This window comes from Furipterus horrens, unplaced genomic scaffold, assembly GCF_987537825.1.
Source record: "Furipterus horrens unplaced genomic scaffold, mFurHor1.1.pri manual_scaffold_13, whole genome shotgun sequence".
Taxonomy (NCBI): Eukaryota; Metazoa; Chordata; class Mammalia; order Chiroptera; family Furipteridae; genus Furipterus; species Furipterus horrens.
This window is the reverse complement of record NW_028327183.1, coordinates 58,239,542-58,254,711: the sequence shown is the minus strand read 5'-3', so window position 1 is coordinate 58,254,711 and position 15,170 is coordinate 58,239,542. Positions and strand designations below refer to the sequence as shown.

The 15,170-nt window shown below is 48.8% G+C and overlaps 2 protein-coding genes across 2 annotated transcripts in view; both read right to left on the bottom strand.

The window, feature by feature from the left end:
- Nucleotides 1-13,104, bottom strand: part of LOC149995628 (uncharacterized) — a 34,233-nt gene extending 21,129 nt beyond the window's left edge. Inside the window, 3 exon segments of the mRNA XM_090260003.1 lie at nucleotides 8,663-8,789; nucleotides 9,378-9,430; nucleotides 12,879-13,104. Coding sequence (XP_090116129.1) covers nucleotides 8,663-8,789; nucleotides 9,378-9,430; nucleotides 12,879-13,104 — 406 coding nt within the window.
- LOC149995629 (uncharacterized) lies at nucleotides 703-4,439 on the bottom strand. Its single transcript, XM_090260005.1, has one exon. It carries the CDS (start codon nucleotides 3,224-3,226, stop codon nucleotides 761-763), a length of 2,466 nt encoding a protein of 821 aa, XP_090116131.1. The 5' UTR covers nucleotides 3,227-4,439; the 3' UTR covers nucleotides 703-760.
- Nucleotides 13,105-15,170: the final 2,066 nt, after the last annotated feature.

Sequence of the window (15,170 nt, the reverse complement as noted above, 5' to 3'; positions counted from 1 at the left end):
GCACAGGGAGAACTGCTAGAGCTCCTCCCTGGTATGCAAGCAACAGTGCTTCCTGAGCGAAAGTTTTGACTGAAGGCCTTGTCACACTGCCTGTATGTGTGAAGCTTCTCCCTGGTATGCATCCTCTTGTGTGTGATGAGACACTTTCTCTGGCTGAAGGCCCTGCTGCAGTCCACACACCTGTACAGCTTCTCCCCAGGGTATTTCCTCTTGTGTTTCTTGAGAGATTTCTTTCCACTGAAGGCCTTGCTGCAGTCCAGGCACACTTAAGGCCTCTCACCAGTGTGTGTCCTCTGATAATCAATGAGGCTGCCGTTTTGGTTGAACACCTTGCCACAGTCACTGTACACAAACAGTGTCTTCCCAATGTGTGACCACTGTTTCCTCTTGTCACTGAAGACCTCGCCACAGTCCTGGCAGGCGAATGGCTGTCCCCAGTGTGCATTCTCTGGTGCCGGATGAGATGGGGTTTCTGTCTGAAGGCCTTGTGACAGTCACCACACACGTACCGCTTATCCCCGGTGTGCATCCTCTGATGCACAATGAAGCTCCTCTTCAGGCTGAAGGCCTTGCCACACGCCCCACACACATAGCTTTTCCTTGCTGTGCTCCTTTGATGCAGTATGCGTATCCTGTTCTCACGGCAGACCTTGCAAAAGTCCTGGCATGCATACTGCTTACCCTCAGTGCGCTTCCTCCGGTGTATGGTGAAGTTCCCTTTCTGGCTGAAGGCCATTCAGCATTCCCCACAGGCATATAGCTACTCTCCAGTGTGTTTCCTCTGGTGTTTCTTGAGAGACTTCTTCCCACTGAAGGCCTTGCCGCAGTCCGGGCACACGTAAGGCTTCTCACCGGTGTGTGTCCTCTGATGATCAATGAGGCTCCCGTTCTGGTTGAAGGCCTTGCCACATTCACTGCATACATACGGCTTCTTCCCGGTGTGTGACCACTGATGCACTATGAGTTTCCTGTTGTCACTGAAGGCCTCGCCACATTCCTGGCAGGCGTACGGCTTCTCCCCGGTGTGTGTCCTCTGGTGAAGGATGAGGTGGGGTTTCTGTCTGAAGGCCTTGCCACAGTCACCGCACACATATGGCTTCTCCCCAGTGTGCGTCCTCTGATGCACAATGAGGCTCCTCTTCAGGCTGAAGGCCTTCCCACACTCCCCACACACATATGGCTTCTCCCCGGTGTGTGTCCTTTGATGCAGTACGAGTTTCCTGTTCTCACGAAAGGTCTTGCCACAGTCCTGGCAAGCGTACGGCCTCTCACCAGTGTGCATCCTCTGGTGATTGATGAGGCGGCGTTTCTGTCTGAAGGCCTTGCCACAGTCACCGCACACATATGGCTTCTCCCCAGTGTGCGTCCGCTGATGCACAATAAGGCTCCTCTTCAGGCTGAAGGCCTTGCCACAGTCACCACACACATACGGCTTTTCCCCGGTGTGCGTCCTTTGGTGCACTATGAGGCTTCTGTTTTCACGGAAGGCCTTGCCACAGTCCTGGCAGGCGTATGGTTTCTCCCCAGTGTGCACCCTCTGGTGATTGATAAGGCGGGTTTTCTGGTTGAAGGCCTTGCCACAGTCACCACACACATATGGCTTCTCCCCGCTGTGTGTCCTTTGATGCACTATGAGGCTCATGTTTTGACGGAATGTCTTGCCACAGTCCTGGCACGTGTACGGCCTCTCCCCAGTGTGCATCCTTTGGTGAGAAATGAGGCGGCGTTTCTGTCTGAAGGCCTTGCCACAGTCACCACAAACATAAGGTTTCTCCCCAGAGTGTAACCTCTGATGCACAATGAGGCTGATCTTCTGAATAAACGCCTTTCCACAGTCACCACACACATACGGCTTCTCCCCGGTATGGGTCCTTTGATGCACTATGAGGCTCCTATTTTCACGGAAGGCCTTGCCACAGTCCTGGCACGCATATGGTTTCTCGCCAGTGTGCATCCTCTGGTGATTGATGAGGCGGGGTTTCTGGTTGAAGGCCTTGCCACAGTCCTGGCATGTGTATGGTTTCTCCCCAGTGTGTGACCTCTGGTGCAGATTGAGGTTCCATTTCTGGCTGAAGGCCTTACCACAGTCCCTACATATGTACGGCTTCTCCCCGGTGTGTGACCTCTGATGCACAATGAGGCTCCTCTTCAGGCTGAAGGCCTTGCCACACTCCCCACACACGTATGGCTTCTCCCCGGTGTGTGTCCTTTCATGCGCTATGATATTCCTGTTCTCAATAAAGCCCTCACCACAGTCTTGGGAGGCATACGTCCTCTCTCCAGTGTGTGACCTCTGGTGTTGGATGAGGTGGGGTGTCTGGCTGAAGGCTTTACCACACTCTCCACACACATACGGCTTTTCCCTATTGTGCGTCATTTGATGCTCTATGAGTTTCCTGTTCTCACAGAAGGACTTGTCACAGTCCTGGCACGCATATGGTTTCTCCCCAGTGTGCGTCCTCTGGTGCTGTACAAGGTGGGGTTTCTGGATAAAAGCCTTGCCACAGTCCCAGCACGCGTATCTTCTCTCCCCAGTGTGCGTCCGCTGATGATTGATGAGGTTGGGTTTTTGGTTAAATGCCTTGCCACACTCTTCACACACATACGGCTTTTCCCCGGTATGCATTCTTTGATGCACTATGAGTTTACTGTTCTCACGGAAGGCCTTGCCACAGTCCTGGCAGACATACGGCCTCTCCCCAGTGTGCGTCCTCTGGTGATTGATGAGGTTGGGTTTCTGGTTGAAGGCTTTGCCACACTCCCCACACACGTAGGGCTTTTCCCCAGTGTGCGTTCTTTGATGCACTATTAGGCTCCAGTTCTCACGGAAGGCCTTGCCACAGTCCGGGCAGGCATATGGCCTCTCCCCAGTGTGTGTCCTCTGGTGTGTTTTGAGCTTCGCTTTCTGGGTGAAGGCCTTGCCGCATTCCCCGCACATGTACGGCTTCTCCTTGGTGTGCACGTGGTGTTGGGTGGTGATATATGACTGCCAACTGAACTGCTGCCCACATGTGATGAAGGGGAAGGGTTTATCCCCGGTGTGGATTTGATGCTGCTCCTTCTGGGACAAGGTATAGCAGAAAGGCTTCCCAGAATCCCCGTACTTCTTGTCTCCAATAGGTTTGGAGGCCATATCCAAGCCTGAAGCACTGAAGTTTTTCCCACACATGGTGAACGGGTGTATCCCGGCTACTTTTGATCCTTCTGATCTTGGTGGGTCCAACATGTAGCTTTGCTGGACAAATGTCTTTAATTCCTGACATTCATGGCCTAATGCCAGGGACGTGTCCAAATTCCACAGACAGGTCCCTGGGCTTCCCTGTCGCCATCCCACCCAGTCACCCTGTGTCCCTACTCTTTCATAGGCACAACCCCAGGAACCATCCCTCGTAGATCCTTTCACCACCACCGCAACGGAGGGTCTCTCATCCCAAATGTCCTCCTGTGGGTCTGATTCCTTCAGGTCAGGTCTAGTATCCAAGTCTGAGGGGAGGAGGAAGAGACGACGACACAAATGTAGTTAACAACGTGGGGAGGGAGGACCTTCCCAGGGCACAAGGCACAGCCTGTGAGTAGGGAACAGCCTTTGTGGGGACAGCTGGAAAAGGGAAGCAGTAAGCTGAGATGGTGAGGTTGAGGGAGGTGAGCAGAGAGCAGAAGGGTCCCCTTGGGAGTGGGTGCAAAGGCAGCCAGGAGAGGTCAGACCTGGGGGCAGACCCTTGTAGAGAAAGAGGGGGAAGGCAGATCCAGGGTTCTGGCAAACCCAGTGAGGGTTCCTGGCTCTCAGCTCCTCCCTTCTAGACCTCGTTGTGCACACCCCCAGCCAGATGTTTCTCAAAGGATCGACTGTAGTTAGAAATGATAAAGTAGAGCCGACTCACATGTGGCTATGCTGGTTGTCCTGTCTCTCCACCACCCAGCCAAGCTCCCACCTTCATACACTGCTCAGGGGTGGCCAGGTCCTGGCTGCTGGCTCCTCACCCTTTTCTTTGGACACTCGTCCCTCCCTGCTGACCACAGCCACTCAGGTACTCTCCTGGGTGTGTCCCGTGGCATCCTCAATCTCTGTTTCCCGCCCATGGGCTGTTCATATTTCTGGACTCTCTACATGAACATCAGAATTCCTCTCAACATTTTAAACACTGAAATCTTACACCGAAATCTCATTTAAAAAGTGAAGATCTGGCCTCAAAGAGCCTTCCTTCCTAAAAGGCAACAAAGAAAGGGGGAGTGGTAAGCAGCTGTCTCCATTCGACATTTAAGCCTCCACTGGCCCCACAACATCTGAGTTTCAGACCCCTCCCGAGTCCTGACAGCCCACATTTCAGTCTCTTCTCTATGGTAATACCTCCTAAATGGATGCCCCTGCCAAGACCCCCTGTCTGAACTCTGCTGAGAAATAATCCAAGGACTACTGGCCCCCCCTCTCCAGAATAGCAACCTAAAGCATTGGATGTGAAAATCATGATTTTGGAACCCCCAGTACCAAATGATATGAAAAAAAAAAAAAAAAAAGACCTATCTAACAGACTTAGCAAATGAAATCACACACACAATGACTGAAAGCATATAATTCCACTCATATGAGGGAACTAGAATTATCAAATTGATAGAGAATGAAAGTAGGACCTGAGTACCAGGAATCGGGGAATGGGATGGGAACTCTTCTCTAGGGGTGACAGATTGTCAGTTGGGAGTGATTAAGAAATCTGGAGCCCTGGCTGGTGTGGCTCAGTGGATTGAGTGCTGGCCTATGAACTGAAAGGTATACTGGTTCGATCCGCAGTAAGGGCACATGCCCGGCTTGCAGGCCAGGTCCCCAGTTGGGGGCGCGCGAGAGGCAACTTCACTTTGACGTAACCAATTGATGTCTTTCTTTTTTACCTCACTTCTTCCCTCCCTTCCCCTCTTAAGAGTAAAGAAAGAAAATCTTTAAAAAAAAAAAAAAAGAAATCTGGAGTTGGATGGTGGTGATGGTTGAACAATAATGTGTTTGTTCTTCATGCCACCAAACTGTGCACTTAAAAATAGTTAAACAGTCAAAAAAGAGTTTAATCATTAATATTATATTATGTATGTTTTGCAACCATTAAGAAGAAACTTTGACCTGGCTGGTGTGACTCAGCAGACTGAGGGCCAGCCTGTACATGGAGAGGTTGCAGGTTCGAATTCCAGTCAGAGCACATGCCTGGGTTGCAGGGCAAGTCCCCAGTGGTGAGCTGTGCAAGAGGCAACTTATTGATGTTTCTCTCGCACATCAGTGTTTTCCTTCTCTCTTTCTCCTGCCACCTTCTCTAAAAATAAATATCAAAAAGAGAACTATAATACATTTATGAAAAAACTTTATTTTATTATTTTTAGATGGAAAAAAAAGGGAGAAGAAGGACAGAAACAGAGTTGCAAGAGATAATCAGATTGGTTGCATATTGCACACCCCCAACTGGGGACCCTTCACACAACCCAGTCATGTGTCCTAACTTGGAATCGAACCGGCGACCCTTATCTTCACAAGCCAGCATTCAATCCACTGAGTCACAGCAGCCTGGACAAAAAGTAAAATTTTTTATAATTAAAAATAACAAGAGCCCTGCCTGGTGTGGCTCACTGGAATGAGTGCCAGCATGTGACCAAAAGGTTGCTGGCTCAATTCCCAGTCAGGGCACATGCCTAGGTTGGGGACAGGTCCCCAGTTGGGGGCGTGAGTGAGAGGCAACCACACAGTGATATTTCTCTCCCTCTTTCTTACTCACTTTCCCTCTTCTAAACATAAACAAAATTGAAAAAAAAAATAAAATAAAATAAAAGGATAAATATATTTAAAAAAGAGATTTAGCTCATTACACTGCTCTACTGGGATCTACATACTGTCAGCTTCTGCAGCAGATGAGCTCAGTGAAGGAAAGGTACTGGCAGGTCCCAGCTCCCACCATGTCAGACACACAGAAGGAACCTAATAAACCTTCACTGAGTGTCAATCACATGCTGCCATGGTACAAAGTTCTGGTAAGATTACATGTCTTTTACAGTTGGGGAAATTGAAGCTTTAGAATGTAGCTACCCAAAGGTCACACAGCACATTGTATCACGTGATCCAATCCCTGAGTCACTATCTGGCCTCCTGTGACTATTCTATCCAGGAGGAAAAGTATGACAACTACTTAAGGTAGGAGAATGGTACTGGCTTTATGACACTGATGACTAAGGATCATGCCAGATTTCAGAGCAGGTGGTGGCCTGGGACATGGATACTGAGGGTAACTTTCCAGAGGAAGAAAGCAGGAGAGTGATGGTGGGTGTGTTTAGGGCCCATGGGTGTGAGATACCCTGAGGACATAACTGGCCTGTAGCCGCACAGATAGGACAGAGAAGAGCCTGGTTTGTGAATACTGTCTCAAGTGCAATCCCCAAAGAAAGTAATAGAAAAACTAGACTTGCTCAAATTACAAACTTCTGCTCATCAAGAAATGGTGCTCGGCACCTAGATACGCACATTCAAAGGAGCGACAATACGTAGTGATCCAAGGAGATGTGACTTTGGGTGGTGGGCACACAATGTGATACACAGATCATTTATCATACAAATCTACACTTAAATCTGTAAGATCCCAGTACCAAATGTACCAGCAATAATTTTCACATAAAGAAAAGAAAAACAGTGATGTCAGTCCCTTTTAATCATTCACAGCAATTAACTCAATGGAACAAAACCTAAAAGAGCTACAATTCTAAACCTTGTAGACAAAACAGGAGTAAAAATCTTCATGGCCTTTAAATAGGCAATTGTCCCTCTGATATGTCACTAAAAGGACAGGCAATAACAAAACAAATAAGTTGGACCCATCAATATTAAAAACATAAGTGTTGGAAAGGATGCCATTGAGGAAGAGAAAAGACGACCCACAGAATGGGAAAAGGTAGTTACACAGCACTTCTCATAAAGGACTTAAGTCAGAAATTAACAACAAAAGAAAATATAAAGAACATTCCAAGTGAATCATAAGGAAGCAAACAACGCAATGAAAAAAACAGGCAAAAGACTCGAACCAAGCACTTCCCTGAAGAGAACAGACCGCTGACAAATGAGCACCTGGAAAACCCTCAGCACCAGCAGTCAGCTGGGCTGTGGTAAGACTGCTCACTAACCAGAGTGGCTGCAGTGAGAAAGGCTGAGCGTATTCAGTTCTGACAAGCACACGGAGTAATGCAATGTCCAGCGCCTGCTGGTGGAAGTAAAAATGAGACAAGTGCTTTGGGAAAAAGGGTGGCATTTCTGAAAAAGTTAAATAAGTACCTAGGTATGACCCAAGCATGATCTACAGAAAGGACACCATATGTCTCCAGAAAAGTATCCAGAACTGGACACAACTCATTTGTTCATCATCAATTGAATGTATGGACTATCCATGAAGCAGAAGATCACTCTGCAATGAAAAGAAATGAGTTGTGGCCACAGAAAGGAAGCACCATTGACGGGAGCATCGTCGCGAGCACCAGAACATGGCAGGTCCGAACCCAGGTTAGGGCTTTTATGGAAGGCAACAGATTGATGTTTCTCATTCTTTCTGTCTCTTTCAAATCAATATACATATCTTTGGGGGAGCACATCCTTTTTTAAAGCAAAAATAAAAAGAAGAAAGAAAAAGGAGAAGGGAACTATTGAATCCTATCGACATCATGGTGAACCTCAAAAATATGATGCGAAGTATAATATGTCAGATATACAAAAAAAAAAAGTAAATGTCATATAGTCCATAATATAAAACTCTCGAAAAGGCACAGTAATCCACAGTGGTCACCACAGGGTGGAGGGTGGTGGGAAAGGAAAGAAAATTGTTTGTGCTAATGGACGTGTGTGGTCTATGTCACAAAGAACAATTTCCCAGTTAACATGATGTCAAAGTGCATCAAATCATTCATCTTTAACTAGTCACAGTTTAATCAAATGGCCGTTAAACGTCCACAAAAAGCTGTTAATCAAATGGGACCATACAGTAATTCTGAAAGTTTGTTTTTTCAGAACAATATTGTCCAGAAATGTTTTTCTGAGTCAGTGACTACAAAGAATGCTCATGTTTTAAGAGCATCATGATTTCCTTCATGTTGACACACCGTAATAGGTTAGGACAGTCTGGTAGGTGAGCATCTGGGGCATTTCTCATGATCTTTCTTCCAATGAAAAACTCTACTCATATATAGGAAAAATTTCAAAGGATGTACTCTAGAAATGGAGTCATTTAAAATTTGGTTGATAATTTTGCCTTCCAAAAGAGTTGTTAGAACTTCATGCTCCTAAAATGAAGAGTCCCTTTCTCTACAACTTCATACTACATACTGCTGTTACTTATATTGATATTTAAAGACAGGGGAAAGGGGTAAGAAAGAAGAGAGAAACACCGATTTGTTATTGGTTGCCTCTCACATGCCCCAAACTGGGGAACCTACCTGCAATACAGACATGGACCTTGACCAGTAATCAAAGCAGTGACCTGTGGGTTGACAGCCTGGTGATCAAACCACTGAGTACACCAGCCAGGGCTCAAGTTCATCTTTAGTTGCAATTAACTTTCATGCTGTATTTAGTCAGATCTGTCCATCTTTTATATTTCTGTGTCATCCTGAGTGATAGACAGGTAGTGCGTATAACAGCAAAGCTGCCCCTTACCCAGCGAGACCAGGTTCCAGTAGATCTCCATCATCACTTCTCTGTACAGGTCCTTCTGCACAGGCTTCAGCAGCTGCCACTCCTCTTGGGTGAAGTCCACCATCACATCCCTGAACGCCACCGAGCCCTGTGAGAGAAAGCGCACACCACTCACTGCAGGACCCTTTTCACTGGGGTCAGGGGACATGGGCAGAAGGGCCGACAGGATCAGAAAGGCACAGAGGATGAATGTGACATGGTGTCTGTGAAGTGCAGAGCTCTGAAGGGCCTAATCGATAACTCTCTATACTTGCTTCTAGGTACACTGGATGGTCTTCGGACTCACAAAAAAACTATGTAGCTGTTCACCAGGAAGACAAAAAACCCAATCAAACAATGGGAAAATGGCGTGAATAAATACTTCTCCAAAGGACATACACATGGCCAACATATATATAAAAAAATGTCAAGGTCACTAATCATGACAGCTACAAATTAAACCATAATGAGATATCATCTTACATCGTTAACTAGGGATGAATGTGCAAACTTTTGGTGCACAAGATGATACTCCAGCCTCCTGTGACACACCTCCAGGGCAATAATTTCTTTTTAAAAAACCACAGACAAAAAAACAAAACTAAAAATTAAAATTAAAAAATAAAAATCCCAGATGGTCATCCCTGCCCAGAGCTTGATCCTAAGGAACGAGGTGCATCAGGATTACATGACTCACCAGGGACTTCTTGGTCAGCAGCTGGGTGGCCATCCTTCCAGTGCCTATGGTGACTGGGGGATGGGCAAGCATGTGCAGGGAGAGAAACACAAGAGCACCGTGAGAGACCATGTCAAGCTCTGAGCCAAATGCAGACAGGGACACACACACACATGTTAATAGTAAACCCGTGCGGGGGGCCCATATCATCCAAGGCATTCACAAACGTCACTGATTTAATTATCCTGAGTCCCTAGAAGGTGGGGGCTATTTCCACTCATCCCATGTCACAGATGAAGCAACTGAGAGTGAAAAGATAAGTTATACACCCAAGAACACAAGGCTGGGATTAGAATTGGGCTGAGTACATTCAGGTCCTCGTGCTTCCTGTTCACCTCACGAAAACATACTCACATTCCCCAAACAAAGGCATGCAAACACAGCCAATCACACAGTTTGGAGGGAGGAACAAGACCCTCTTCACCCACCCTGGGACTGACTGCTCACCCCAGGAACCAGAATACACACCCAGCACCACCCCTACCCTATGCTTGACCCCTAGATCTCCTGAGGTTTTCCTGGGGCTCAGTGATCAGATATATGGGGTAATCCTGGAGTTCTGTGACTGCATTAGTTGGAGTGTCATCCCAAACACAAAGAATCTGGTCCAGTCCCAGGTGATGGCTCAGGCCTAGATTGTGGGTTTCACCCATGATCAGAGGTCAGGGTGCCAATGGGAAGCAACTGATCAAGAAACATAAACACTGAAAAATATAAATGATGTTTATTATAGCACTGTTGCTAGAAACAAACACCAACCACCTTGGATATACAGATACATTACTGGTGTCCAGTCTGAAATTCCAGATCACCTCCAAAAAGTAGCAGTTCTGTTATATCCTGGATGCAGTGATTTCATGAATTTTTAAATAGAAAAATTTTTAAACATTTATTTATTTTTAGAGAGACAGGGGAATGAAGGGAGAAGGAGACAGAGAAAAGCATTGTTGCATGAGAGACACAATAACTGGTTGCCTCTTGCACAGCTCCCACCTGGACCATTCGTTCCCACTACTCAGGCACAAGGCTACAACCGGGAATAGAACCAGTGAACCTCCGGTTCACAGGTCAGTGCCCAAAACATGAAGCCACGCCAGCCAGGGCTTAAAAAATTTAATATTTAAAAATGTTGTCTTTCTGAACCCGTGGTCTCTGACTCTCATCCCTGCACCAGGAGGTCAACAACATGGGCGCTTATGGAAAGACAAGGAAGCTACCAGAGCCTAGTTACCCAGGAGGCACAGTCAGCCCAGGCCCTTGACACCTGTAGGCGTCATAGAAAATGTCATCATGTTCTGATATTATCAGACAAAAAGCGATATCTAATCCAGCCTGGACTACACTTGTCCTTATAGCACTGCAATCATGACTCTAATTTTTACTTTATTAATAAAAAAGAGGCCATGAAGGCAGTGGCCCTGGAATGAACATGGGCACGGGGCACGTGACCTCCGAACACAGTGTGGCCTCAGAGCTGTGGCGGCACCTGCTCCTGCACCTCCTCCTCTGTGCAAGCTTTCTGACATTTCCTTCCGACCTTTGGGTCTAAGGAGAAACAAGGATTTGCTATTTGTGGGGTGGTTAGTGTGAGTGCCCAGGAAACCAAATGCCTGGTTCTGAAGTTGGGGGATTCACATAGTCTCTGAGCCTCAGTTTCCCCATCTATAAAAAGGGGAGAGTGAGAGTGCCTAGTAGAAAATTACTGAAAGGCCTACAAATGCTAAAAAAGATACCCTGAGCACCCCACACACGCCCTCAACAACCCACCCTGTCAGCATGGGGCGGGGTCTCTGACCTCTTCCTCAGCCCCGCCCCTTGCGACCACCCACGCCCCGCCCCCCCACGGCCAGGTGAGGCTTTGAGGGCAGGAAGCAGGTGGGCTCGGGCCGGCAGGTGGGCAGCTCCGCCAGGCCCCCTGTGCAGGAGGGCAGCCTTCCCCACGCTCTCGGGGGGGCCCCCCACACACGCACCGAACACACGGCAGCCACCCCCGCAGACAGGCGCAGGTGCACACGCGGGGGGAGCCTCGGACAGGACAGACGCACCCGCACGCGCAGACACACTCACCCCCAGACGCGCAGACAGGCGCCGAGGAGGAGACCAGACACTGCGGACGCCTGGATGGGGCCTCAGGCTCAGTCCCCGCGGACGGACACGACGGCGGACGCGCTCACAGACGCGGGCACAGAGGGACCGGGGAGACCAGACAGGAGCGGACACACACACACGAGCAAAGGGAGACCCAGGAGGCCCCCGGAACACGCGCGGGGACAAACACGGAGACACAGCGACGGCCCGGGGTCTCACCTAGCGCGCGCACACGCAGCACCGTCACCCGCGCCACCGCGCCCCGACCCGCACCCCCTCCCGCATCCACACGCCCCCTCCCAGGGCCCCACGAGGTCTCCTCAGGCCCTCGGCAGATGCAGCCGGTCTCCCCACGAGGCTACCTCACAAAACGCCGAGAGTCCTCTAGGATCCCCGATCACACTGCGCTTGCGCAGACCAGGAGATTAGAGCCCCAGAAGCCTCCGCGCGCCGCCATCACCCCTCCCATCCCAGCCTCCCCTCAGAGTGAGCGCAGTCAACCTGCCTGAGCCTGTCAGGCGGGCGCGGCCCTCACGTCCAGAGGCGCGGTTGTGGGGAGCTCAGCGGCATCGGGGGAAGGTCGCGCAGTGGAGCGGAGCGGGAGGAGGACGACAGAGCAGCGGGGAGGGCGGAGGGGGTGGCGGCCACTGAAGAGGAGACGGAGACGGCGGTGCAGGGAGAAGCGAAGGCGGCCGGGGAGCAGAGCGAGGGGGAGGGGGAGGGAATGCCAGACGACGCGGGAAAAGACGCGGTAGCCCCTCCGCAGACGTCCTGCTTCCAGTCCTGATGGCAATGTTTACTTGTGTAGGAAATAAGGAAATAGTGACTCCCAAACGAGTACAAAATCAGTAATAACAAAGGGCAAATGTAATTAAAGGGTCTCTGAGAGGGGAATTGATAATATTAGCATATTCACAAATCACAATAGGGGTATTTAGATAATCGCCTTGGATTGTAACTCCGGAGTAACCAGTAATGGAGAAACCGGGAACAAGGAGAGGGGAGGGGGAGCTAATCATTTTCAGGGCAATTTCAGGGCGTAGAAGCTTTAGGGTGGGGAAGCTAAGACTGTAAAACCAGCCATCTTTGTCTACTTGGCGCCCACACATTCTCCTGGTTGAGGGTGCGCCCAGCTCTGCAGACTCGTGAATAAACACCTCGCTTTACTGCTGAAGTCCTGTGTCACAGTTTTTATTGAGTGTTTCTCACACTTGCAAAAAGGGTTTTCATTCCGATGCTGCGGAGTCCGCGACAATGGCAGACTCTTGTCTGAAAGTCCATCCCCTCCGGAAAACCGAGGAAAAATCCCAGCCGTCCGCAGTCAGACCGTAACAGGAGACAGTTTCTAGAGCTACTGCTCCCCATGAAAATAACCTGTTTTGGGAGCCACAGGTGGCCCCTGTGCAGTCACCCGGGCAGCGCAGCTCGCTCCCCAGGCTCTGTCCAGTTTCAGACTCCCTCTTGGAACCCACTGGCGCCGTGTTCGCAACGCCGCTTCCAGAGACACACGGTCCCACTGTGAGAAACGCATACAATAGAACACCAGGACACAGGACTTCAGCAGCAAAGCACAGTTGGGCGCACAGCCAGCCAGGATCATGCGAGCTCAAGCAAAAGTGCAAACTGGTTTTATCCTACAGAGTAGCACCCCCTTCCCTCCTCCTCCCCCATTTTTCATTAACTAGATATTCCAGAGTTACACTCTAACGCAATTAACTAAGGGTGGTGATTAACTAAGGGGAATCGGGTTCTAGGTCTGCAGCTCTTCCTTGAAGATTACCTAACTTGTCTGCCGGGTGTGAGAAATGCTCATATTAAAAAACTGGGACACAGGACTTGAGCAGTAAAACGAGGCCTTTATTCACGAGTCTGCAGAGCCAGGCTCAGCCTCACAGCCAGGAGAATGTGCACGCCAAGTAGACAAAGGTGGCTGGTTTTATAGTCTTAGCTTCCCCACCCTAAAATTGCCCTGAAAGTGATTATCTTTCCCACCCTGAAATTGCCACCCTAAAGTGATTAGCTTCCTCACCCTAAAGTGAGAGCAATTAGCTCCCCCTCCCCTCTCCTTCTTCCCGGTTTCTCCATTACTGGTTACTCCGGAGTTACAATCTAACGCGTTCATCTAAATGGCCTTATTGTGATTTGTGAATATGCTAATGCTATCAACTCCCTTCTCAGAGATCCTTTAATTACATTTGCCCTTTGTTACTAATGACTTTCTCCTGGTTTGGGAGTCACTATGTCCTTGTTTCTAACACCGAGTTTCCCATTTCCCTGTATTTGGTGATGAATACCTTCCACCCTTTGATCTCAGAGACATTTGTGATTAGCTGAGAAATGTCATTTCCTGGCTTGTTTGGTGATATTCTCCCTTTGTTTTACTGTTAACTTGGAGACTGACTCCCTGATTCAAGATTCAGTTAGTTAGCCTTAGCTGTTAAGTATCTCATACCGGTTTGAGAGTGACCAGTTTCTTTGATCCTTACCCCGCCAACGCACCAGTCACTATGTTCCACAGGTGGGTAACAGAATGGTCCTTCCTTCACTGGGTTTATATTAGTTTCAGGTGTGGGATGGTCTGAACGTCCAATTACCTTCCCAATTTCCGAGTTCTGAGGTATGAGCGGTGTGTGTACCCACGACCAATTGCTTCTTTCCCCAAGGACGACTGACAGGCTAGTCTTCCTTCCAGAACTTTCCCCTGCACCAATTCTGACCTCTGATCCCACCCCCAATCATGAGTAAAAAGAGGTAGGAGGGCTTTTCCCCTATCCATTCACCTTTCTTCCACTGTGCCTACTCAATGTAGTACTTTGTTTTCTCTGCCCTCCTGTCTGACTTAAGAGTATCTGCCTCTAGGAGAGGATGCTCCACGTTCCAGGCAAAAGCTTGGTTGACAAGGCAATGCCCTCCCACTTTGCCATGGCACAGGGCAGATGGAGATCTGCTCAGGTGGCCTCCCCTGATTCTACCCTTTCCTTCTCCTAATAGTCCGGCCTCGATATCTGTGTCATTAAGATGTACAAATGGATTTGGTCCTGGCAACCAAGCTACTTTCCAGATGAGCACAGTGATACAGACGAGGGCGGTCACAAGAGAGAAAAGTGGGGGAGTTGGGGTAGAAAGAGGCCTCAGGCTGGGGCCCTTTTACACCATGACCCACAAGGCCAAGTGCAAAAGCATTTTCTGAATGTCCTAGTGATCACAAAAATTCAACTGCAGCCGCCTTAGGCGGTGATTAATGACTTCTTTATCTTTCTCTTTAATCCTCACAGGAAGATATGCTCATTGATTTTAGAAAGGAAGAGAGAGAAATCTGTTGTAGCTATACAGCCAGGCCTGGTAAGATGTCTGTCTTACTGAACCCTTTACCCATTGACAAGACCGTCTTGCTGAATGTCATCAGGACACCTGTCCCTGGTGCTGACTCAGACCAGCAGCTCTATCTACTGCTTCTTCAAAGAATGGACCCAGCTGGGAATGAGCACTGCTGTTGTCTGCAAACAGAGCTCTCTGGGCTGTGGGGAGCTTGGGATGAAAGCAGATGAGGCGGAAAACTGCAGCCATTTTTAAGAGGCATCTTTGTCTTTCAGGGTGGCAGGATCTGGCTACACTCTCATTGAAATTATTAACACAGTTTGAAAAACCTTTTTGTGGAAAAAAAAA

What these genes read in the sequence shown, in the direction of transcription:
- LOC149995629 (XM_090260005.1), bottom strand. Translation starts at nt 3,226, where the DNA reads ATGTTGGACCCACCAAGATCAGAAGGATCAAAAGTAGCCGGGATACAC.